Raw genomic sequence first — 26,330 nt, 5'->3', positions numbered from 1 at the left:
TTATCCCTGCCTCCTCTATTTTCTGAAAGAGTTTATGTCAAATTTATACTATGTTTACTTAAATGAAATAATTCACCAGTGAAAACATTTGAGCCTAGAATTTTCTTCATGGGAAGGTTTTTAATTATGAATAGCATTCCTTTAATAGTTATATGGCTATTCCGAGTTTCTATTTCTTCTTGCTTCCATGTTGATAATTTGTCTTCAAGGAATTTGCCAATTCACTCATAATATGTCCTTATTATTCTTGCATGTCAGTAGGAGCTATAGTGATATCCATTCTTTCATTCCTGGTATTGCTAATTTCTGTCCTTTTTCCTTGTTTATTTTAGCTTGTAGTTTATCAATTTATTGAACTGTAGTTTTTTTTTTTCTCAAAGAACCAGCTTTTAATTTATTGACTTTATTTTTCTCTTTTCTACTCCATTATATCTGCTCATATCTTTGTTCTTTCCTTCTTCTTTGTATTGATTTTAGTTTTTCCTAGTTTATGATATAAATTAAGTACATTGATTTTAAACATTTCCTCTTTTCTAATATAAACATTTTATGATGTAAATTTTCATCTAAGCACAGCTTTTGCTGCTGTTATCATTTTTATTTTGTTCAAAATATTTTCTACTTTTCTTCATTGACTGATGGGTTATTTAGAAGCATGGGTTTTAAAAAAAATAAGTTTCAAATATTTGAGGATTTTCCAGATATTTTTTCTGTTTTTAATTCAATTTTGTTGTGCTCAGGTAACATACTTTGAATGATTTCAGTACTTTTATATTTACTGAAATTTGTTTTATGACCCAATGTATGATTTGTCTTAGTGAATGTTTCATGTGCAATTTGCAAGGAATGTATATTTTGCTGTTATTAGATAGCATTTTCTATCATCAGTTAGGTCAGGATGGTTAAGAATGTTATTTATGTCTTCTATATCCTTGAGTTTCTATGTGCTTGTTCTATCAATTACTGAGAGAATTTAAATCTCCAATCATGATTTTGGATTTGGCTATTTTTCTTTTTAAGTTGTGCTGGTTTGGACTTCATGTAGTTTTGAAGCTTTTTTTTTAGATGTACATATTTAGGGTTGTCAGATTTTCTCGATAAATTTACCCTTTATTAATATGAAATATACCTCTTTATCTCTGGTAATATTCCTTGTAATGAAGTCTACTTTGTTTGATTTTAATATTTTCACACCTGTTTTCTTATGATTATTATTTGTGGAGTATATATTTTTCTGTCCTTTTACTTTTAACCTATTTGTAGCTTCATATTTAAATTGTTTTTTTATAGACAGCATATGGTTGGTTCCTGATTTTTATCTATTTTGAAATCTTTGCCTTTTTGTTGGAGTACCTAGAAAATTCAACTTTAAGTAAATTATTTATATGTTTAGGTTTAAATCCATTTCCTATTTGTTTTCTATTTGTACCATTTGATCTGTGTTCCTTTATATTTTCCTGCCCTCTTTTGAATTAAGTAAATATTTTCAGGGTTTCATTTATCTTATTTATTTGCTTATTAGCTACTAGTGGCCCAGTGCACAAAATTCGTGCACATTAAAAGGGAATTAATTAGAGGAAATATTTTAATATTGCTATTTGCCCTTTCTCTATAATATAAGTGTCAGAGATGAAAAAAAATAGTAAAATGTATATGAAAATATCCCTCCTGTCAGAGTCTGGGGCACGCTGTGGGACCTAGAGTCAAGTCCCCGCCCACCACATGCACCCACTTCGAAAACACAGGAGATGCAGACCTGGCCGGCCCCACCCCCATTGAGTGAGACCCAGACCCAGCCGACCCCACCCCCATCAAGCCCCTCTGGGCGGGGGGTGCAGCCTCAGGTCCCACAGCCTGGTGCCAGGTGGGGGGTGCAGTCTCAGGTCCCACTTCAAGCCCTGCTGGGTAGGGGCCATGGCCTGAGGACCTCCGTCAAGCCCCACCAGGCGAGGGGCACGGCCTTAGGTCCCCTGTCAAGCCCCACCAGGCAAGGGGCGCTGTCTGTGGTCCCTCGCCCTGGCCAGGCACCATGCAGCCTCAGGTCCCTGCTGTTCAGTCGTGATGTTACGGTGTCCTGGCTAATTTGCATATTCCTCTATTATTTAGATAGACTAGAGGCCCGGTGCATGAAAATCGTGCACTGGGGGGGGGCTCAGCCCGAACTGCACCCTCTCGCAGTCCGGGAGCCCTCAGGGGATGTCTGACTGATGGCTTAGGCCCACTCCCCATTGAGATTGGGCCAAAGCCATCAGTCGGACATCCTTAGCGTTGCTGCAGAGGCAGGAGAGGCTCCCACTACTGCTGCTGCATTCGCCAGCCGTGAGCCCAGCTTCTGGCTGAACAGTGCTCCCCCTGTGGAAGTGCACTGATCACCAGAGGGCAGCTCCTGCGTTGAGCCTCTGCCCCCTGGTGGTCAGTAAGTGTCATAGTGACCGGTCGTTCCACTGTTGTGCGAAACCAGCTCTCCAACATCCCCCAAGGAGTTCCGGATTGCGAGAGGGCACAGGCCAGACCCAGACCGAGAGGCCCCACCAGTGCACGATCAGGGATGGGGAGGAATGAGGGAGATTGGCCAGCTGGGGAGGGACTGTGGGGGGGGCTACAGGGTGTGTCCGGCCCATCTCACTCAGTCCCGATCGACCAGATCCCAGCAACAAGCTAACCTACTGGTTGGAGCGTCTGCCCCTGGTGGTCAGTGCATGTCATAGTAAGCAGTTGAGCGGCCTTAGCATATCATTAGCATATTACGTTTTGATTGGTTGAATGGCTGACCAGATGACCGGACACTTAGCATATTAAGCTTTTATTATATAGGATGATGTAAATATATCATAACAGAGGCTGCATGGTAAGGCCTAAGCTGTCCTCTCTATTAAAGAAATTAATATGGTCCCATCTCCAGCACTTTCTCTAGCCCTGAGCAGTCTTTCTGTGAGTTTCCAGGTGATGGAATTTCTACCAGTGACCCCCCCGATGTCCCCTCCGAGGAGTCACTGCCGACAGACACCGCACTGGCTTATCTGACTCTCAGATTTGTTTTGTTTTGTTCATTTGTACATTTCTTACAGTGGAATCTGTGTCTGACATGCTAGACTTGAACCGTTTCACATTGACAAAAAGATCTGAGTCTTTAGGCCCCCAAGCAAGATGGCCTCTGCAAGGCCTCCTGGGAGATCCAACAGCTGCCTGTGGGGACCATGGAGAATGGAGCCGTCATCTCCTTGGACAAACAGTTGGCAGGAGTCACATGTTTCCCAACATTAAGATCCAGGCAACACTGTGACAGGGTCCAGGGTGACTGGTGTCCGTGGTGGGCAGACCCCAGTGGCCCCAGTGTCTTGCCTCGTGTGAACATTTCTTCTTGAGTGTGGGAGAGGCTGTGGCTGTTCCTAACATCCCAGTCAGGGAGCCTGGATGTGGCTCTTGTGGCTCCTTGGGGCCTGTCCTGTTTGGTAGTGGCGTGGGGGAAGGACCCCCTGGGAACTGGAGAGGCAGTGGCAAGGAGCCAGGATGGCCTCTAGGACCTCAGGGGGTCTTTGTCCACAGCCAAAACGCAGCTGGGCCTCTAGTCAGACAGTCCCCAGGACTGGTTCTGCCAACATCCCCATCAGCATGGGCCAGAAGGCTTCCCGCTCTCTGCAGCCTTGCATAGCATGTGAGAGCTAGAGCAGAGGGCCGGCTAAGCTGCCCCACTCTGACCACAGGACCTGTGAGATCCAGGCCTGCTGTTGGCTGAGTCCACGGGGGTTTTACTGTCCCCGCTGTCCTCTGCCACCACCTCCCCTCTCGTGCAGCACCACTGTCTATCTGCCCAGCTCCCGTGTTCCTGCACCACTCAGTGTCCCCCTGTGTATTCCTGAGTGCACCTTGATTTCTGAAGTGCTGGCCTCACCCTCCCTGTCACTTACTCTCCACTTGCTCGCTCATTGGCCACAGAACCTCTGACCCTATCCCCCTGGGGGCTAGTTTCCATCCTCCTATAATGAAGGATCACACACATGGGCTGACAGCAGCACACGCTGATGGACTTGCAGTTCTGCCAGTGGGGACACAGCAGCAGCACTGGGTGTGGCAGGCGTGTCTCTGCCCAGGGGCTCAGGAGAACCACTGGCTCCATGTCCAGCCTCTTCCTTCAGCAATAACAGCTGAGCCCTTCACACTTCCTCAGGTCCTCCTTCTGCCTCCCTCGACCCTGTGCGTGGACTCCCATGATCACAGAGGCCCAGGGATTCAGGGCACCCTCCTGACTCAGTCAGCTGAGGTGCCATCGCAATTCCACCCTTTTAGCTTTGCGTGTCACCCTGTAACACCTGGGGATGGGATGCAAAATTCATTACTGGTTTTCCTGCCTTCACACATTGTGAGAGCTGTAAGTCTGAGACCTCCCTGAAGCCTGGGGTTCACCCTCCAGGGGATGTACACCCTCAGGAGACCCCGAAACGCACAGAATGCTTACATCTAAGGGCTCTGCTCCCCGTGGGCTCCCTGGAACTGGGCACTCCCTGAAGATATATTTTAAGGGGGGACATTTAATGGTTCACAAACCACATCATAAAAATGACAGCTGGGTCCACCTTCTTGTGAAAACGTCTCCCAGTTTGGCCTTCGTGGTTCATACCCTCTTATTCTCCTCTCACAACCTGAAGGGGTTGGAGGTGCAGCTGTGATGATGAGATGAGCAGTGAGAGTGCTAGAGCCCCTCAGAGCCAGTGCCAGGCCAGCAGGGTGGGGGACAGGGGGGCAGCCACTGCGTCACAGCCCCCAGCAGCAGTCGTTTCAGGGGCTTTGCTGGGTGACACCCCAGCGTGCATCAATGGTCTCAATGGGAGTCCCAAATTTCCCAATAAATCTCCAAACAAAATTAATTTTAATGGCTTTAATTAGCCTTAATGGACTATTTCTATTAGTATCTGCTCCTTTTGTGAGGTTGTTGAGGAAATACTTAGAGAGGAACAAACCAACAGGCCAATGAGGGAAAATATTGGTCCAAAATCTTCTGAAATTAATTGCCTGTGTGCTATCTACTTACATCTCCTTCCGTGTGCAGTGCACACACTTCATCTGGAGCGGGGCGGGTGACCTGGAGGAAGCACAGGCAGAGCAGTAACCTCTGGCGCTGTAGAGCAGTAACAGCACTAGATGGCGCTGCTGGCGATATCCTTTCTTCCTTGTGGAGTGTCTAGGGAGGGGAAGCGGTGCAGTGCCCAAGGCCAAGTTCCAGGAGGCCAGCAGCGTTGTCAGGATCATGCTAGCAGCGCTGCTCCATTGGTGCCTGTCCTGTCCTCTTCAGATTGAACCTGCAGGACTACTAAGGAAGCCAGTCCCCACTTCTGCCCCACCTCCACCACCGATTGATTGGAGTCTGAGGGCTGGGAGGAGGGACCAAGAGGCCTGCCTTTTAGCTGCTCGCTAGTCTCCATGCCACTCATTCTGGTTCCCTGTTAGCCATCCCCTGATCAATGGGAGCCTGTGGGCCGGGGGAGGGATCAAGTGGTCTGCCTTATGCCTGCTCACCAGTGGCTGCTGCCATGGATTCATTGGAGCCTGAGGGACCCAGTTCCCCCATTACCCATCGCCTGATCAATGGAGCCTGAGGGCCGGGGGATGGACTGGTCATCTGTTCAGTTGTGACAGACCCAAGGATTTTATATATTAGGATAACTTTTCTCTTTTTTTGTGGTTGCTCTGGGGCAGTGGTCGGCAAACTCATTAGTCAACAGAGCCAAATATCAACAGTACAACGACTGAAATTTCTTTTGAGAGCCAAATTTTTTAAACTTAAACTTCTTCTAATGCCACTTCTTCAAAATAGACTCGCCCAGGTCATGGTATTTTGTGGAAGAGCCACACTCAAGGGGCCAAAGAGCCGTATGTGGCTCGCGAGCCACAGTTTGCCGACCACAGCTCTGGGGCTTACAGTATGCATTTTTAACTTATCATAGTCTACCTTAAAATATTATTACACTACTTTATGTATAATACAGCACCCTTAATGATAATGTTCTTCCATTTTCCCACTTTTCTTCCTTTGTGCTATTGTAGTCAGATATTTGAATTTTGCATATGTTATAAATTCCATGATATATTGTTACTGTCTTGCATTTTTAATTTTTAAATGTTTATTAACTTTTTAAAAATAAGAATAATAGACCATAACCAAAAGATGGCGGCTGGCAGGATGGAGCTGAGAGAGAGGAAGTGGGTGAGTGAATGATAGGAGTGTGTGTGGATGTGTGTGGGGTGTGTGTGAGTGAGTGAGGGTAAGTTAAATCTCGCAGGAGCAGCAGGGGCTGGACTACAGCCTCTCCTTTACAAGGAGAGACTACCACCACTGTGGGCACTCCCCGGATGGTGGGACTCCAGCACAGAGCCCACGCCATCCTGAAGCGGAGAATGGCCTTTTTTAGAAACTCATCAACACCACCAAGACAGGCCTTGGAACTGCCCCTCGACCCAGCACACACTCCAGCCAATACCCTGCTACCCTAGCTGCAGACCCGTGGACCCTGGGAACTCTACCTCCAAAGGTACACCTTTCCGCAGCTGTAAGTGCAACTCCCCCTCCCCAACAACAGAACCCCGGAATCACGAGCAAGTGCACGCATTTCTGCGCAAGTTCCCCATCCCATAGGCAAGCCTGAACACTTTACTCCAACTTGGGTGCTTCTCCTTGGGCTGCGTGAGGGAGACTCTGAAAGCACCCGAGGGTGTGTTTCTGTGCAGACAGGGGTGCGCGCATTGCCTGTCCCATAGGCAAGCCTGAACACTTTACTCCGGCTGGTGGGCGTCTCCTTGGGCTGCCGAAAGCACCTGAGGGTGTGTTTCTGTGCAGACGGGGCGCACAGCCATGCAGTGGAAATTCTGAATTCCCTCTTCCTAGAGGGTTGCCACATTCACCCTAGCTGCTAAACCATGGTGCCAGGAGCCCTCGGAGTGTATCAGAGCTCTGCGCCCGGAGAACTCGCCATCCCGGCAGCCTGCCACACCGAGCACAACTAACCACAGGGCACTAGTGGGAGCCACTGTGAGCTGCCCTTGGGTGCGATCTTGAAGCAGGGGGTGCACCCCCCTCCAGCAGTAGAGGCTTTGAATTCACTTAGCCTGGATACCGACCCACAGGCACCACAATTGCGTGGCTACACTGCCAGGACCCTACAGGGTCCTTCAGTGTGCCTCACTGGCAAACTTACTGAGGGTGCTCCTGTGAACCGCCGCTGGGAGTAAGCACCTATCCACCACAGGTGCAACAGCAAAAGCTGGGTCTGCCCAACCCACGACTGCAGAACTCTGGGCAACTCAGTCATGCCTTTCCAAAAAGCAGGCCCCCTGAGCCCCAACACCCCAACTGATGGTTCCTGGGGGCCACTGTGAGTCCCCACTGGGCACGCGTGATTACAATTAAGGGTGCAAGGAAGCAAAAATTGGGACACTCCCCTCCACAGCGGCTGACTTCTAGACACCACAGTTGTGCCTCTCAAGCTTGCAGGCCTACATCAAGAGAACCCAAATAGCTCAAATAGCGAGCTATACTAGATTAACAAGCCGAGGAGAACTGAGAGATTACGACAGTAGCACCATCCCCAAAAGAACTTGGGCAGCAAAGCAATTGGATCTACAATTAAAACATTACAGGAAAACATGGGAAGACAAAAAAGCAATACCCAAAGAAAAGAAAAAGAGGAATCACCAGATAGGGAGTTAAATGAATTCGAGGCTAGCAGTTTATCAGAGATAGAATTCAGAGTAATGGTTATAAGGATGTTTAAATGGCTAGATGGGGAGGAACCAAGATGGCGGCAAAGTTAAACAACTAAACTGCCGCCTTGCACAACAATTTCAAAAATACAACTAAAAAACAAAATGTCTACCACCCAGAACCACGGGAAAGCTGGCTGAGTGGTAGATTTACAACTAAGAAGAGAAGGGAGCGCAAACGCTGGAGAGCTGAGGTACGGAGGCACACGCGAAGCGGGCTGGCAGCGGGCAACTGGGTGTGCAGCTTTTCTTCAAACTGAAGGGAGACAAACTCCCGATCACTCTGAACTCCAGTTTCTGGAGACACGCGGGAGACTCAGACGCCTACGGGGAGAAGCTGGACTCTCGGCCATCGGTCGGAGAGTGAGGGTGACTTTTCTGCAGAGGTGCGCCCAGCAATCAGGGTTTGCTGCGCTGGAGCGCGGGACACGGGGACTTGGAAACACGGAAAGGCAGAGACGGCTGAAGGCAGCCATGGCCGTTGGCCACGCCCCAGCCTAGTGACTCCCTGAGACCCCGCCCTGCACATTCTACAAACCCGCCCAGGCTCCACACAGCGGCTTTTACATATAAATGGCCTGTTCTGTGGCAGCTCAACCAAATTAACTGCAGCTCCAGTCAGACTGCTCCAAAACCACCCAAGCAAAGAGGAGAAAACTGTAACTCTTGCTGTAGCTCCTGCTGGGAGGCCTCAGACCTGCTCCCCATTGGAGATCCAGACACTAGGGTATCTAGTGGTCGGTGTGGACGACACCAGATTTCAACCACTCTCATAAGGGACACATTCAAGAGGCAGACTCAGTAAGCACCAAAGCCCTACTGTGTCTCCAGCACAGCAATTCTTCCATTATAGACACAGCAGGTCCTCACAGCCAATTGGCCTGGAGGTCAATTCCTCCCAGTGTACCAACAGGAATCAAGGCTTTTAACTACACCAAGACTTTCCACTCAGCCCACAAAGGGGTGTACCAAGAGCGACCACCTAGAGTGATTGGGGAAGCTGAGCTACCGGCCCCTATAGGTCACTGACCACACAAAACCACTCCATCAACACAGGGAGGCAGCCAAAATGCGGAGACACCGAAGTATGTCACGAGTAGGAGAGATGGAGGAAAGCAAACTAATGGACAACACAGTGTTCAGAACCACATTTATAAGGTTACTCAAGAATCTTCTAAAAACCGCTGAGAAACTTGAAGAGACCTTCAAGGACCTTAATGAGAATACAAAAAAAAAATGGAAAAGGACCAGTCAGAAATTATGCATACACTGTCTGAAATAAAGAATATACAGACACTCAACTGTAGACCACTGTACCCTAAGAGTCAAACCAAAGATCTGGAATATGAGGAAGAAAAAAAACACCCAACCAGAGAGGGGGAAAGAAAGAAGAATCCAAAAGTGTGAGGATAGTGTAAGGAGCCTCTGGGATGGCTTTAAGCTTACCAATATCTGAATTTTTGGGGTGCCAGAACAAGAGAGAGAGCAAGATACTGAAAACCTATTTGAAGAAATAATGACAGAAAACTTCCCCCACCTGGTGAAAGAAATAGACTTACAAGACCAGGAAGCGCACAGAACCCCAAACAAGAGGAATCCAAAGAGGACGACAACAAGACACATCATAATTAAAATGCCCAGGGCAAAAGACAAAGAGAGAATCTTACAAGCAGCAAGAGAAAAACAGTTAGTTACCTACAAGGGAGCACCCATACGACTGTCAGCTGATTTCTCAACAGAAACTATGCAAGCCAAACGGGAATGGCAAGAAATATTCAAAGTGATGAATAGCAAGAACCTACAACCAAGACTACTCTACCCAGCAAACTTATCATTCAGAATTGAAGGGCAGATAAAGAGCTTCACAGATAAGAAAAAGCTAAAGGAGTTCATCACCACCAAACCAGTATTATATGAAATGCTGAAGGGTATTCTTTAAAAAGAGGAAAAAGAAGATAAAAGTAAAGATAAAAATTATGAACAACAAATACATATCTATCAACAAGTGATCCTAAAAATCAAGTGAATTAAAAATATGATGAACAGAATAAACTGGTGAACATAATAGAATCAGAGGCATAGAATGGGAGTGGATTGATAATTCTCAGGGGGAAAGGGGTGTCTGTGGGGGGGGTACGGAAGAAACTGGACAAAAATCATACACCTATGGATAAGGACAACGGGGGCGGGGAGGTAAGGGCAGAGGGGGATAGGAACCGGGTGGTGGGGAGATATGGGGGGGGGGGGAAGGAGAAACAATTGTAATAATCTGAACAATAAAGATTTATTTAAAAATATAATTTAAAAAAACGGCTAGATGACAAATAGACACAACTCAATGACAAATGCACACAACTCAATGAGAACTATAAGGAGCTGAATGAGAATGTCACCAACATGAAAAGAAACCAAGAGGAGATGAAGAACTTCATAGCTGCAATAAAGAACACAATAGAAGGCTTAAACAGTAGACTAGAAGAGGCTGAGGACTGCATCAGCGAATTAGAAGACAAGGTAGAAAAATACACACAAACACAGCAGCAACTGGAAAGAAAACTTAAAAAGCAAGAGGAGAGCCTAAGGGAACTCTGGGACAACACAAAACGAAATAACATTTGCTTAATTGGGAAACCAGAAGGAGAGGAAGAGAAGCAAGGAATAGAAAACCTGTTATAAGAAATAATGACAGAAAACTTCCCTGATATTGGCAAGAAAAAAACTATCCAACTCCAAGAAGTACATAGAGTCCCAAACAAGTTAAACCCCAAAACACCGACACCAAGACACATCATAATTAAAATGGCGAACACCAACGAAAAAGTAAGAATCTTAAAGGCTGCAAGAGAGAGACAGAAAGTTACTTACAAGGGATCTCCTATTAGAATATCAACTGATTTCTCAACAGAAACACACCAGGCCAGAAGGGAATGGAATGAAATATACAAAGTGATGCAAAAAAAGGGACTGAATCCAAGAATACTATATCCAGCAAGGCTATCATTCAAAAGTGAATGTGGAATCAAAAGCTTCACAGACAAAAAAGGGCTAATAGAGTTTATCACTACAAAGCCAGCAATGCAAGAAATGCTAAAGGGACTGCTGTAAAAAGAAGAAAGAGAAAGGCAAGAAGAAACACAAACACTAAGGAAAAATACGACAACAAGCAGGTACTTATCAATAATAACATTAAATGTAAATGGATTAAATGCAAAATCAAAAGACATAGGATAACTGAATGGATAAGAAAACATGACCCATATATTTGCTGTCTACAAGAGACCCACCTTAGAGCAAAGGATTCACACAGACTGAGAGTGAAGGGATGGAAAACCATTTTTCAGGCAAATGGAAATGAGAAAAAAGCTGGGTTTGCGATACTTATATCAGATAAAATAGACCTCAAAGTAAAGGCCAAAATAAGAGATAAGGAAGGCCAGCACATAATACTAAAGGAAACAATTCAAAAAGAAGATATAACTCTGGAAACATATATGCACCCAATGCAGGAGCACCCAAATACATAAAAAATCTCCTGGAAGATATCAAGGGAGAGATCACCATCAATAAAGTCATAGTTGGAGACTTCAATACACCACTGACATCACTGGATAAATCCTCTAGACAAAAAATCAGCAAAGAAACAGCAATTCTAAACAACACACTAGATCAGATGGACCTAATTGACATCTTCAGAGCATTTCACCCCAAAGCCACGGAATATACATTCTTCTCAAGTGCACATGGGACATTTTCAAAAATAGACCACATATTGGGTCACAAGCAAAGTCTCACCAAATTCAAAAAGATTGAAATCATATCAAGCATTTTCTCAGATCACAATAGCATAATATTAGAAATAAACTACAATAAAAACATACCAAAAAAATGCAAACACTTGGAAGCTAAATAGCATGCTACTAAACAATGATTGGGTTATCAATGAGATCAAAGAAGAAATTAAAAACATCCTGGAGACTAATGACAATAAAAACACAACATTGCAAATCCAATGGGACACAATGAAAGCAGTCCTGAGAGGGAAGTTTATAGCTCTACAGGCCTACCTCAAAAAAACAAGAAAAAATGGTAATAAATCATCTAACTCAACAACTCAAATAACTAGAAAGGGAGCAACAAGAAAAGCCCACAGTGAGCAGAATGAAGGACATAATAAAGATCAGAGCAGAAATGAATGCCATAGAGACCAAAAAAACAATACAAAAGATCAACAAAACGAAGAGCTGGTTTTTTGAAAGGATAAACAACATTGATGAACCTCTCACCAGGCTCACCAAAAAGCCAAGAGAGAGGACCCAAATAAACAAAATCAGAAATGAAAGAGGTGAAATAACAACTGACCCCACCAAAATACAACTGATTGTTTAAAAATACTATGAAGAACTCTATTCTAACAAACTAGAAAACCTGGAGGAAATGGACACATTCCTAGAAAAACACAACCTTCCAAAACTTACACAGGAAGAGACTAAAAATGTCAATAGGCTGATAACTATGGAGGAAATTGAAGCAGTCATCAAAAAGCTCCCAAGAAACAAAAGCCCGGGTCAGATGGCTTCACAGGGGAGTTTTACCAAACATTCAAGGAAGAATTAAAACCTATCCTCCTCAGACTATTCCAGAACATTCAAGGAGAAGGAACACTTCCAAGCTTCTTCTTTGAAGCCAGCATCACCCTAATACCAAAACCAGATAAAGATAACACAATGAAAGAGAATTACAGGCCAATATCCCTCATGAACATAGATGCCAAAATCCTCAACAAAATTCTAGCAAATCGGATACAGCAGTACATCAGAAAGATCATACACCACGACCAAGTATGATTTATCCCGGGGATGCAAGGATGGTACAGTATTCACAAATCAATAAACATGATACATCACATAAACAAATAGAGAGATAAAAACCCGATAGTCATATCAATTGATGCAGAAAAATCATTTGACAAAATCCAACACTGTTTCTTGATAAAAACTCTCAGCAAGGTGGAAATAGAAGATGGAAATACCTCAACATAATAAAAAACTCTCGGCAAGGTGGAAATAGAAGGTGGAAATAACTCAACATAATAAAAGCCATATATAACAAACCCACAGCCAACATCATACTCAATGGGCAAAAACTAAAACCATTTCCTCTAAGAACAGGAACAAGACAGGGATCCCCACTCTCACCACTCCTGTTCAACATAGTGCTGGAAGTACTAGCCATAGCAATCAGACAAGAAGAAGGAATAAAAGGCATCCAAATTTGAAAAGAAGAAGTAAAGCTGTCCTTATTTGCAGATGACATGATACTGTACAAAAAAAACCCGAAAGACTTCATCAAAAAACTATTAGACTTAATAAATGAATTCGGCAATGTAGCAGGATAAAAAATTAATGCCAAGAAATCTATGGCCTTTCTATACACCAATAGTTAACTTATAGAGAGACTAAAAAAGCAATCCCATTTACCATAGCACCAAAAAAATTAAGATACTTAGGAATAAACTTACCTAAGGAGGTAAAAGACCTATACCTGGAAAACTATATGACACTGAAAAAAGAGATAGAGGAAGACGTAAACAGATGGAAGAACATACCATGTTCATGGATTGGTAGAATCAACATCATTAATATGTCCATACTACCCAAAGTAATCTATAGATTCAATTCACTTCCCATTTAAATACTAATGGAATATTTCCCAGACCTAGTAAGAACTCTCCAAAAATTCATCTGGAACAAAAAAAGACCCCGAATAGCCACAGTAATCCTGAGAAAGAAGAGTAAAGTAGGAGGTATCTCAATACCAGATTTCAAGATGTATTGCAAAGCCACTGTTCTCAAAAAAGCCTGGTACTGGCATAAGAACAGACATATAGACCAATGGAATAGAATAGAGAATCCAGATATCGACCCAAACCACTATGCTCAATTAATATTTGACAAGGGAGGCATGAACATTAAATGGAGTCAAGAGAGTCTATTCTACAAATGGTGTTGGGAAAATTGGACAGATACATGCAAAAAAATGGTAAACCACCAACTTACACCATACAAAAAAAGAAACTCAAAATGGATTCAGGACTTATACATAAGACAGGAAACCATAAAAAATACTAGAGGAATCCGCAGGCAGGAAAATCTCAGACATATGCCGAAAGAACTTCTTCACTGATACTGCTCCTAGGGCAATGGAAGCTAAAGAGAAAACAAACAAATGGGACTACATAAAAATAAAAAGCTGCTTCACAGCAAAAGAAACCATCAACAAAACAACAAGAAAGCCCACTGCATGGGAGAACATATTTGCCAACGATATCAACGATAAGGGTTTAATCTCCAACAATTACAGAGAACTCATACAACTTAACAAAAAGAAGATAAACAACCCAATCAAAAAATGGGCAACTGATCTAAATAGACACTTTTTGAAAGAAGACAGAAGGAAGGCCAAGAGACATATGAAAACCTGCTCAAAGTCACTAATCATCAGAGAGATGCAAATCAAAACAACAATGCGGTACCATCTTACACCTGTCAGAATGGCTATCATCAACAAATCAGCAAACGACAAGTGTTGGCAAGGATTCAGAGAAAAAGGAACTCTTTTACACTGCTGGTGGGAATGCAGACTGGTGCAGCCACTGTGGAGAACAGTATGGAGTTTCCTTAAAAAAACTAAAAATGGAACTCCCATTTGACCCAGTGATCCCACTTCTGGAATATATCCCATGAAACTAGAGACACGAATCAGAAAGGATATATGCACCCCTATGTTCATAGCAGCACAATTCAACATAGCTAAGATTTGGAAACAGCCTAAATGCCCATCAGCAGATGAATGGATTAAAAAACTGTGGTACATCTACACCAGTGATGGCGAACCTATGACATGCGTGTCACCAGTGACACGCGTAGCCATTTCTGATGACACACGTCCACTGAGGCGGCTGCATGCCGAGGATGAAACATTTGCGAAATAATGTTTTTTCCTCAAGTGACACACTACCCGAGTTATGCTCAGTTTTTTGGCTAAGTTTGACACACCAAGCTCAAAAGGTTGCCCATCACTGATCTACACAATGGAATACTATGCTGCGGTAAAAAAGAAGGAGTTCCTACCATTTGCAACAACATGGATGGAGATTGAGAGCATTATGCTAAGTGAAATAAGCCAGGCAGAGAAAGATAAACATCACATGATCTCACTCATTTGTGGAATATAATGAATGGCATAGACTGATGAACAAGAACAGAACCAGAAACTGAGTAATGTCAATCAGAACCTCAAACCTCAGGGAAGGAGAGGGTCGGTTTTAGTAAGGGGGAGAGATCAACCAAGGGACTTGTGTGCATACATATGAGCCTAATCAATGGACACAGATAACAGGGGGTGGGGCATGAGTGGGGGGTAGGGAGTAATGGGGGGATAAGAACACATATGTAAAAAAACAATAATAACAATAACATTAATAATAATAATAAAATTTAAAAAAAAGGAAGTATGAGGTAACCGGAACCCCAAGGACACCTGAGAACGTCTTTCCTGCCATGCTAGCAGTCATCAGTTGTAGGGTAATATTACCTGGGGCTAATGGGGAAATATTTTGGACTTATGTTACTGACCCTTCATGGCTGGGAGCCCTTACATGGGCTGATCCCCCTGACTAATGTAGTCACTGATGATACCAAACACCTTGGTCATCCAGGAGGACCATGGGTGGGGCAAGGAAGTATAATCACGCAGGTGTTGACACCCAGCTTCCCTTCTGTATGACACAAAATCAAACCACTGCTCCTTTGTGTGTAAAATTCAAGAGAGGTTTCTGGCTTGCGTGGACACCAAAGGAAGGGACTATCACAACTTCCTCCTAGGAGAGGTGCAGAAAATATAACTAAGACCTTGTCTATACAAAAAGAAATTGACAGCCAGTTTGAAATGGAATTGCCATGGCCTAGAGCAAAGAATATTCTTACATGATATTATTCTACAAAGTCATTATAATTTTCCCCAGATTTGTGTTACCCCCATTACTTATAATAGTACCTCAGACCCTTGGGAATCAATAAAAAATCATCTTTTTGGTGCTTGGAGAAAAAGGTAACACATCTCTTGATATTTTAGAATTACAACAGCATAATGTACAATTATCCAAAACAAACTTACAAACCAATTATTTGAATGTCTGGCAGCAATTTAAAAAGTACATGAAAGGATTTAATACCTTCCACTGTGTAGAGGGCCCCCTGGGAAGGCACCTGATCATTCTATATTGGCCCCTCTTGCCCTTTTGGCCATGAGTGACCCTCTTCTCATGGTCCAGTTGCCCACAGCGGTTGCCTGAGCTTTCAGTTCATGCCGAGGTTGAAGCATCATGGTGGCTGGTACCATGGATCTGTCTCTCGCCCAGTGGGGTGAGCTTGGCCCTCTCTGGAGAAGAAACCTGGGTTCCCCCAAATATGAGATCAGTGCCCGGGCCTTGTCAGCAGGCAAGGGGATCCCAAGGCAGGTGCTGGGAGTGAAGGCCATGGGGGCATAGGCTACCAAGGAGACAGAACTGAACCTCACATCACCCTGCTTGGCCCTGGAGGATGGCTGGCTAGCCAGAAAAGGGTAATATTCCTCAGGGAAGGAACAACCTAAGACAGGCACAGTCGCAGAGGGGCCATCAGGAGAGAACTTGGGGGTCAACAGAGGTGGGACACAGACCCTTACCCCCCCATCTTTGCAGGGGCCTGAACCTTCACCCCTTCTGAGGGATGTCTCCTGCCCCCATGGCTGCTTCGCTTCCCATGCACAGCTCAAATCGGGACCCAGGTAACAGACAGAGACTTCGCCGACAGCAGTTGCCCTCTCACTGCAACAAGTCTTTTTTTTTAAATTTCTTTATTGATTAAGGTGTCACATATTTGTCCTCATCCCCCCATTCCCATCCCACACCCCTCCCCACGGATGCCCCAACCCCCCGTTGAACTTAACCATTGGTTAGGCTCATATGCATGCACACAAGTCCTTTGGTTGATCTCTCCCCCCTCCCCCCACCCTCCCCTATCCTCCCTCTGAGGCCCGATAGTCCGATCGATGCCTCCTTGTTTCTGGTTCTGTTCTTGTTCATCAGTCTATGTTGTTCATCATTTCCCCTAGATGAGCGAGATCATGTGTCACTAGAGATATACTTATAAGAACTGCATGTGAGACGAGCAATAATAGTTATGCTGACAGGCAAATGAATCAGTCTGTAGTGAGTTTCTTTCTGGACCAACAGATCTTTTGAGACCCAATATCAATGTCCACCAGTTCCTTATGAGTACATGTCGGCACTGACCCCACAGCTCTGGATGGTGGACAAATGGTGGTAATGCAGGTTCGATTCCCTCTGGTTGGGTCTTGGCCGGACCCAGGGGCACGGCTTCATCCGGACCCAGGGGCACGTGGCCTCACCCGGACCCAGGGGTTGCGTGGCCTCACCTGGACCCAGGTGCGCGCGGCTTCCCCCGGACCCGGGATCCAGCCTCACCCAGATCTAGGGGCACATGGCCTCACCTGGACCCGGGATCCAGCTTCACACGGACCCAGGGGGCATGGCCTCACCCGGACCCAGGGGCGCGTGGCCTCTCCCAGACACAGGGGCGCGTGGCCTCACCCGGATCTAGGTGTGTGCGGCCTCACACGGACATGGGACACAGCCTCACCCGGATCCAGGGGCATATGGCCTCACCCGGACCCGGGATCTAGCTTCACCCGGACCCAGGGGCGCGTGGCCTCACCCGGATCCAGGGGCCCATGGCCTCAACTGGACCCGGGACCCGGCCTCACCTTATCTAGGGGCACACGGCTTCTCCCAGACCCAGGATTCAGCTTCACCCGCACCCAGGGGCGCATGGCCTCACCCGGACCCAGGGGCGCATGGCCTCTCCCAGGCCCGGGACCCAGCCTCACCCGGATCCAGGGGCACACGGCCTCGCCCGGACCCTGGATCTACCTTCCCCCGGACGCAGGGGCGCGTGGCCTCACCCAGACCCAGGGGCGCGTGGCCTCACCCGGACCTGGGACACAGCCTCACCCGGATCCAGGGGCATACGGCCTAACCCGGACCCGGGATCTAGCTTCACCCGGACCCAGGGGCGCGTGGCCTCACCCGGACCCAGGGGGGCGTGGCCTCTCCCAGACCCAGGGGCGCGTGGCCTTACCCGGACCCAGGGGCGCGTGGCCTCTCCTGGGCCCAGGACCCAGCCTCACCCGGATCCAGGGGCACATGGCCTCACCCGGACCCAGGATCCAGCTTCTCCCGGACCCAGGGGCGCGTGGACACACCCGGACCCAGGGGCGCGTGGCCTCTCCCAGACCCAGGGTCGCGTGGCCTCACCCGGATCCAGGGGCACACGGCTTCTCCCAGAACCAGGATTCAGCTTCACCCGGACCCAGGGGCGCATGGCCTCACCCAGACCCAGGGGCGCATGGCCTCTCCCAGGCCCGGGACCCAGCCTCACCCGGATCCAGGGGCCCACGGCCTCACCCGGACCCGGGATCCAGCTTCACCCGGACCCAGGGGCACGTGGCCTCACCCGGACCCGGGATCCAGCTTCACCCGGACCCAGGGGCACGTGGCCTCACCCGGACCCAGGGGCGCTTGGCCTCTCCCAGACCCAGGGTCGCGTGGCCTCACCCGGATCCAGGGGCGCACGGCCTCACCCGGACCCGGGACCCAGCCTCACCCGGATCTAGCGTCCCACGGCCTCACCCGGACCCGGGATCCAGCTTCACCCGGACCCAGGGGCACGTGGCCTTACCCGGACCCAGGGGTACGTGGCCTCACCCGGACCTGGGACCCAGCCTCACCCGGATCCACGGGCACACGGCCTCACCTGGACCCGGGATCTAGCTTCCCCTGGACCCAGTGGCGCGTGGCCTCACCCGGACCCAGGGGCTTGTGGCCTCTCCCAGACCTAGGGTCGCATGGCCTCACCCGGATCCAGGGGCCCAAGGCCTCACCCGGACCCGGGACCCAGCCTCACCCGGATCCAGGGGCACACGGCCTCGCCCAGACCCAGGATTCAGCTTCACCCGGACCCAGGGGTGCATGGCCTCTTCCGGGCCCGGGACCCAGCCTCACCCGGATCCAGGGGCACACGGCCTCGCCCGGACCAGGGATCCAGCTTCACCCGGACCCAGGGGCGCGTGGCCTTACCGGGATCCAGGGGCCCATGGCCTCACCCGGGCTCGGGTCCCAGCCTCACCCTGACCCAGTTCCCAGCCTCACCCGGACCCAGGGGCGCGCGGCTTCACCCGGATCTGGGACCCAGCGGGGTTTCGTCTTCTTGATCCCATTTCCTGTTGGTCAATTCCATCTCAGCAATTCCTTCGGCCATTTTCTCAGATCCAGGGCAGCCACCGCAGAACTCGTTGGGCGGCGGGCTCGGCGAAGCTCCGGTGTGCCCGGTGCGCGGCGGCGGGCTGGTCCGGGGTGGCTGCGTCGGCCCTTGGGTCTGCAGCGGTGGCCGGTCGCCGAGCGTGCGCACCTGGCCCCTTCCGGAGCATTGAGATTCTTGAAGGACTCGGAGGTCAGCAAGTGCGGAGTCTCCCACCCCATGTCTCCCAGTGGCTCGTCTGTTCGTGCTCGGCTGCGAGTGGGGCCTTCCCCTCAGCCGGAGACCGCCGGGGGAACTGCGCCGAGCACGTTCCAGGCCGCCATTGTGTCGCCTGAGCCGTAGTTCTTAAAGTGTGATCTTTGGCTCACCGGCATCAGCATCATCCCGAGTACCCCTCTCTTTTATTCTAGTTGTAGAGCATCTGCTCAGCCAGCCCTCCAGTGGTTCTGGATGGTGTCTGCTCTGCTCTCCCGTCGTAGACTCAAAATTGTTGTGGTAGGCAGCAATCAGGCTTCCGCCCTATGCCTCCATCTTGGTCCTCCTTTGTATAGTTAAGTCTTGATTGTTGTTGGTGTCGCTGGGAGGAATTGTCCTCCAGGCCAATTGGCCGTGCGGATCCTCTGTGTCTATAAAGGAAGAGTTGCTGTGAAGGAGACACATTTATGGGCCGGGTCTTGGTGCAGCAAGGCTTTGGCGCTCACTGAGTCTGCCTCTTGAATGTGTCCATTATGCGAGTGGTTGAAATCTGGTGTCATCTCACACCGACCACTAGATGCCCTCGTTTCTGGGTCTCCAATGGTGTGTAGGTCAGCTACTGCCTGAGGCCACTCAGCAGGAATTACAGCAAAAACTTCAGTTTCCTCCTCCTGTATGAGCGTCCCTGGAGCAGTCCGACTAGAACCGCAGTTTATCTGGTCAAGCTGCCATAGGGCAGGCCACCCACATGCAAAAGCCGTTGCTTGGAGCCCAGGTGGGCCTGCAAAACGTGCGGGGCGGGCCTGCAAAACAAACGGGGCGGGTCCCAGGGCGGGGCGAGTCTCAGGGCTGGGCGGGGCCTCAGGGCGCCACCAGGCCATGGCATGGCGAACAGCACTGGCTGCAAGTCTGCTTTTTCTGCTTTCCACGTTTCTAAGCCCCCTCGTTCCGTACTCCAGCGCAGCAAACACTGATTGCTGGGCGCACCTCCGCAAGGAAGTCACTCCCACTCTCCGACACGAAGGCCAAGAGTCCAGCCTCTCCCCGCAGGCATCTGGGGAGCTAATCTCCCCTAGGGTTGGAACAAAAGCCGCACGTCCCTTCCCCCGCCCCCAGCCCGACCCACGCGCCTCCGCACCTCAGCCCCTCCAGAGTTCACTCTTTCCTCTTCTCTCTTAGCTGTAAATCCACCATTCAGCCAGCTCTCCTGTGGTTCTGGGTGGCAGACGCTCTGTGCATGGCGAAGTTCCTTTGTTTAACTTTGAAATTGCTGTGCGCGGCGAAGTTCCTTTGTTAAACTTTGCTGCCTTCTTGGTTCTCCTCTCTCAAAATGGCTAGAGGACTTGAGTGTAAGACAGGAAGTCCTAAGAATCCTCTAAGTCGGTGTTGGCGGTCTCCGGCCCCCCCACCCCGAGGATCTCAGTGGGGAGCTGGGCCAGGTCGGTGATGCGGATGGGGCCGTCCTGCAGAAAGATGGTCTCTTCCTTCACCGAGAGCCGCTACGCTGAGTCCGTGGCCGCCGCCACAGCAGCTGCCGCGGCGCCCATGAGCTCATGGCCCCGGCTTCGGTGCTGACTGAGAGGAGCAGCCGCCCGGCCTGGGGAGACGCGAGCAGGAGTCACCGCACTCACCAGTCCATCTTTTAGTTGTATTTCCGAAAATGCCATGCGAGGCAACAGATCAGCCGTTCATCTCCACCGCCATCTTGGCTCCCCATAGTCTCACTGCAACAAGTCTTGTTTGAGATGTCTTATACCCATGGTGTGGGGAAGTGGGTTTTTGATATCCAAATCCAGCCTAGTACCAGGAATGCTCAGGGCCTTCTCTATCATTCAGAATTGACGGCCAAGTAAAGAGCTTCACAAATAGGAAAAAGCTAAAGGAGTTCATCACCGCCAAACCAGTATTATATGAAATGCTGAAAGGTATTCTTTGAGAAGAGGAAGAAGATAAAGATAAAAATTATGAACAACAAATAGGTAACTATCAACAAGTGAATCTAAAAACCAAGGGAATAAAAAATCTGATGAACAGTACTAACTGGTGAATATAATAGAATCAGGGGCATAGAAAGGGTGTGGACTGACAATTCTCGGGGGAAAAGGGGAGTGGGGGTGCGGGAAGAGACTGAACAAAAAGCGTACACCTATGGAGGAGGATACTGAGGGGGGGTAAGGGCAGAGGGTGGGTTAGGAACCTGGTGGAGGGGAGCTATGGGGGGAAAAAAGAGGAACAATTGTAATAATCTGAACAATAAAGATTTATTTTTTTTAAAAAAAGAAGGCAAATAATCCTTTCCACTAACATACACAGGGTAAAATAAGATTGTTGTTAGAGTGTTGAGTTTGACAGTAGAATAGTAGTCAAGTTTTCAGAGCAATTTAAATTGGCTAATTGAAATAAGCAAATATTCTAGAAAAATTGATTGTACTGTACAAAAGCTGTTCCTAAATTGTTAACAAAAATTTTTATTGGCAGTTCATCTCATGGTAAAATAGTGCAACATATAATGAACATAAAGCAGTCATATTTACCGCAAAAAATTAAAATGTATAAGCTATCAAGACTACATTATAAAATTTCCAAAAGCCTCCTAATATTTAAATAAAGAAGGGGTTGATAGTAGAAGAATATCATGTAAGGAAAAATATCCTGTGAGTAAATTACATCTAGAAAATTTGTACTTTAGAAAATTAACTTTCATTTGAAATGCTAACAGCAAGACACCAATGAAAAACACACATGGTGTCAAAACAAGCCAGAGGAAAATCACTTGGGCAAAAAAAATGAAAAAGGATCCCAAGTCAAATTTATAGAAAATATCCATTTATTAACTCTTGGTTGAGAATATGTTTGTATATTTTCAGAAAACAACTCCGAGACCATGTGGATTCCTGCAACAGAGAGGAATTGACAGGACTGCTCCAACCATGAAGACAGAAGAGAAACAATTCAGAGATGGAAGACGCTGACAAGGCCTTGCCATACTAGCAGATAGCAGCTGTGTGTCGCTGAAGGATGCCGAGGCCCAAACCAGAGAAGGTTGGACCGGCATCACCACCATTTGTCCAACAACCAGATCTGAAATATCATTGCCGACATGTACACATAAGGAACTGTTTGACATAAGATGCTTCAGTGACTTTTCATTTCTAATTTGAAAAGCTCTAACAATTTTGGGGTTTTGATAAGCTCGCCATGTCCACATTTAAAATATTCTGCTTTCCTTGAACTATTAATGAATGGTCTGAAAATGATGCCACCACTAAATAGCAAACTATTTTGGAACTATGAAAATGTCTTGTTCATATGATACTAGAAGGTAAATTAATGACATACCTATATATATAAAAAGCCAGTGACCAGAACGCTGTAAAGACCAGAATGACCGGTCACTATGACGCCCACTGCAGCCAACTAACCTGCCTCATTATGGGGTGAGGCCGGCCAGCCAACCTCCGGTGGCCCCTCCCCAGAGCCAGCCCTACCCCAAATGGACCCCCACTACCCTGATCAGGGGCAGGGCTGGCCAGCCAACCACAACCACCCATGGCCCCTCCCCCAGGCCACTGGCCCCTAATTGGCCCCCCACTCCATTTGGGAGCGGGGCCTGCCGGCCCACCACCCACAGCCCCTCCCCAAGTCCCTGAGGCCCCTCCCCCCAGCCAATTGCCTGCAAATCCTCCCCCAGCCAATGGCCTCCAAAACCTCCTGCCATCTCCTCCTCCTGACAGACCCAGCCCCAATCTACCTGTTGGGGCCGGGCCAGCCAGACCCCGCCCATGCAAGAATTCGTGCACTGGGCCTCTAGTCTATATATATAAAAGCCTAATATGCAAAGTGTCCCCTTGGGAGTTCAACTGAATGGGAGTTCTATTGCTCTCTATGATGTGCGCTGACCACCAGGGGTTGGCAAGGAACTAAGGAAGGCCCTGACCGGCAGTCAGCAGCCGCTAGGGACTCTATCCGTGTACGAATTTCATGTACTGGGTCTCTAGTATAAAGATAATTTTAATTATATTTTTGTGTCTTACTTATAATTTCGCCCTATGTCTTTGAAATAAATGTCTTCCTTCCATTAGTCAGAGCCCTCACTAATATTTCAGTTTCATCTGTTTCAGCTGCTTTCAACATAGATATTGCAACTCTGTTTTGAGAAAGCAAGTCTTCTAATCTCCCTTTATTAAGTCAACAATCCATTTTTGTTCCAGAGATTAAATCAGATATTACTAAGGATACCTTTTCCATGTCCCTATTGTGGCTAGGGTATCCAGGTACAAGTCATGGTGCCAGTACTTCAAAGGAGAGAGCTAAAAAGCTTAAAGGAAGGGGCAAAAGAGAATCTTTAGAACCCAACCAGGTCTCTACATAGGGGCATCTGCTATATGGGCCCCAGCAGGGGGTACAGGTAGGCTAGACAGCTACTCATAGCAGTCAAGGGATGCACTGCTCAGGCTAGAATGCACCAGTTATGACGAGTCCTGGACCACACCCTCTATGTCCCCAGCTGGATTGTGCCACATTTTGGCTTGAATGCATTACTCCACTTACTCTTCCACAAGCCTGATAGCCTGCCTCACTCCTCCATGGACTTCCATAGCATTTATTTGCAGTTAGCCACCAAGGGACCTGCTGCTCTCAACATGGCCATAAATGATCATTGAAAAAAAATTAAAAAGGAGTAAGAAAATGTATTTTAAATGCCCATATATTTACCTTTTCCAGCATTTTTCAGTCCTTTGTGCAGATACATGTTTCCAACTGGTAAAAGTTACATTCTGCCTAAAGAACTTGAGTTAATATTCTTATAATGTAGGTCTGCAAGCAACAAATTAAGCTTTGTTTGAAAAGTATTTTGTCTTAATGTATGAAGGATATTTTCACTGTTTATTTTTTAACTTATTTTTATTATTGAAAGTACTATAAATGTACCCTTTGTTTGTTTTCCCCATTGACCCCCTCCACTCTGCAGGTCTATCCATGCTGTTGCACATGGGAAGAGTTCTTACTTTTTTATCACCATGTAGTATTCCATCGTGTAAATATACCACAGCTTTTTTATACACTTATCTGCTGATGGGCACTTGGGCTGTTTACAAATCCTAGCTATTGTAAATTGTGCTTCTTTGAACATTGGGGTTCATATATTCTTTCTGGTTGGTGTTTCTGGTTTCGTAGGATATATTCCTAGAAGTGGGATCACTAGGTCAAATGGCAGTTCCACATTTAATTTTTTGAGGAAACTCCATACTGTTTTCCACAGTAGCTGCACCAGTCTACATTCCCACCAACAGTGTCCTAGGGTTCCCTTTCCAGCATTTGTCATTTGTTGATATGTTGATGATAGCCATTCTGGCAGGTGTGAGGTGATACCTCATTGTCATTTTAATTTGCATCTCTCTGATGATCAGTGACTTTGAGCATGTTTTCATATGTTTCTTGGCCATCGATGTATCCGCTTTAGAGAAGTGTCTATTTAGGTCCTTTCTCTCCCCTCCCCCGACCCCCAACACCATTTATTGAAGAGACTGTCTTGACTCTGTTGTATGCTCTTGCCTCCTTTGTCAAATATTAATTGAGTGTAATGGCTTGGGTCAATTTCTGGGTTCTCTGTTCTGTTCTATTGATCTGTATGCCTGTTCTTGTGCCAGTACCAGGATGTTTTGATTACAGTAGCTTTGTAATATAACTTGATATTTGGCATTGTGATTCTTCCAATTTTGTTCTTTTTTCTCAAGATTGCTGCAGCTATTTGGTTTTTTTTTTGGTTCTATATGGATGTTTCTACTATTTGTTCTAGATCTGTGAAATATGCCATTGGTATTTTAATAGGGATTGAATTGAATCTATAGATTGCTTGGGATAGTATGAACATTTTAATGATGTTGATCCTACCAATCCATGAACACAGTATATTCTTTCACTTGTTTATATCTTTCTCTATCTATTTTTTCAATGTCCTGTAGTTTTCTGAGTACAGGACTTTTACCTCTTTGGTTAAGTTTATCCCTAAGTATCTTAATTTTTATTGTTGCAATGGTAAATAGAATTGTTTTTTTTTAGTTTCTATTTCTGTGAGTTCTTATTCTATATAATAAAAGGGCAATATGCAAATTGACCCTAATGGTGGAACGACAGTTTGCTATGATGCGCACTGACCACCAGGGGGCAGATGCTCAATGCAGGAGCTGCCCCCTAGTGGTCAGTGAGCTTCCACAGGGGCAGTGCCGCTCAGCCAGAAGCTGGCTCATGGCTGGCCAGTGCAGCTAAGGAGGGCTCCCAGGCTGCCAGAGGGATGTCTGACTGCCAGCTTAGGCCCCATCCCCTAGAGAGCGGGCTTAAGCCATCAGACATCCCCCAAGGGTCTTGGACTGCGAAAGGGCCTCTAGTTGGTGTATAAAAATGCCATCGATTTCTGGGTATAAATTTTTGTGTTCTGCTACATTGCTGATTTCATATATATATATATATATATATATATATATATATATATATACATACATACACACTAGAGGCCCGGTGCATGAAATTCATGCATGAGTAGGGTCCCTAGGCCTGGATAGCAATCAGGGCTGATCAGATTTTCTGCATCCCCACCTCCTCCTTCCCTCGCTTCCTTAGCTCCCAGCCACCACCGCTGGTCACCTGCCATGTTCCATGCCACCCCCTGGTGATCAGCACATGTCAAAGCAAGGGATTGAACTCCTGTTCTCCTGGTTGAAATCCCAAGGGGACACTTTGCATATTAGCCTTTTATATATATAGATAGATAATATACACTATATATATATATTAAATCTTGTATTATCTATGTCCCCTTTTTTTCTCCCATTAACCCCTTTTAGCCTGACCCTGGCCCCCACCCTTGTAATTTTATTTATTAAATCTATTAGTTTTTAATGGGTTTTTAGGGTTTTCTATGTACAATATCATGTCATCTACGAATAATGAGTTCTATTCTCTTCTTTCCAATGTGGATGCCTTTTATTTCTTCTTCTTATC

At 46.9% G+C, this 26,330-nt stretch overlaps 1 protein-coding gene across 2 annotated transcripts in view; it reads left to right on the top strand.

Annotated features, from left to right (window-relative positions):
* The window catches only part of HDAC8 (histone deacetylase 8), a 234,888-nt gene extending 211,500 nt beyond the window's left edge, over positions 1-23,388 (top strand). For both annotated transcript variants that reach the window (XM_079765340.1, XM_079765341.1), the window contains exon 10: positions 22,196-23,388. In XM_079765340.1, the coding sequence (XP_079621466.1) occupies positions 22,196-22,300 (105 nt within the window). In that variant the 3' untranslated portion in view covers positions 22,301-23,388. The remainder of the gene's footprint in view (positions 1-22,195) is intronic.
* The last annotated feature ends 2,942 nt before the right edge of the window (positions 23,389-26,330 follow it).

This window comes from Cnephaeus nilssonii (assembly GCF_951640355.1).
Source record: "Cnephaeus nilssonii genome assembly, chromosome: X".
NCBI classification, from domain to species: domain Eukaryota; kingdom Metazoa; phylum Chordata; class Mammalia; order Chiroptera; family Vespertilionidae; genus Cnephaeus; species Cnephaeus nilssonii.
The sequence above is the reverse complement of the archived record's forward strand: the minus strand, read 5'-3'. Positions and strand labels throughout refer to the sequence as shown.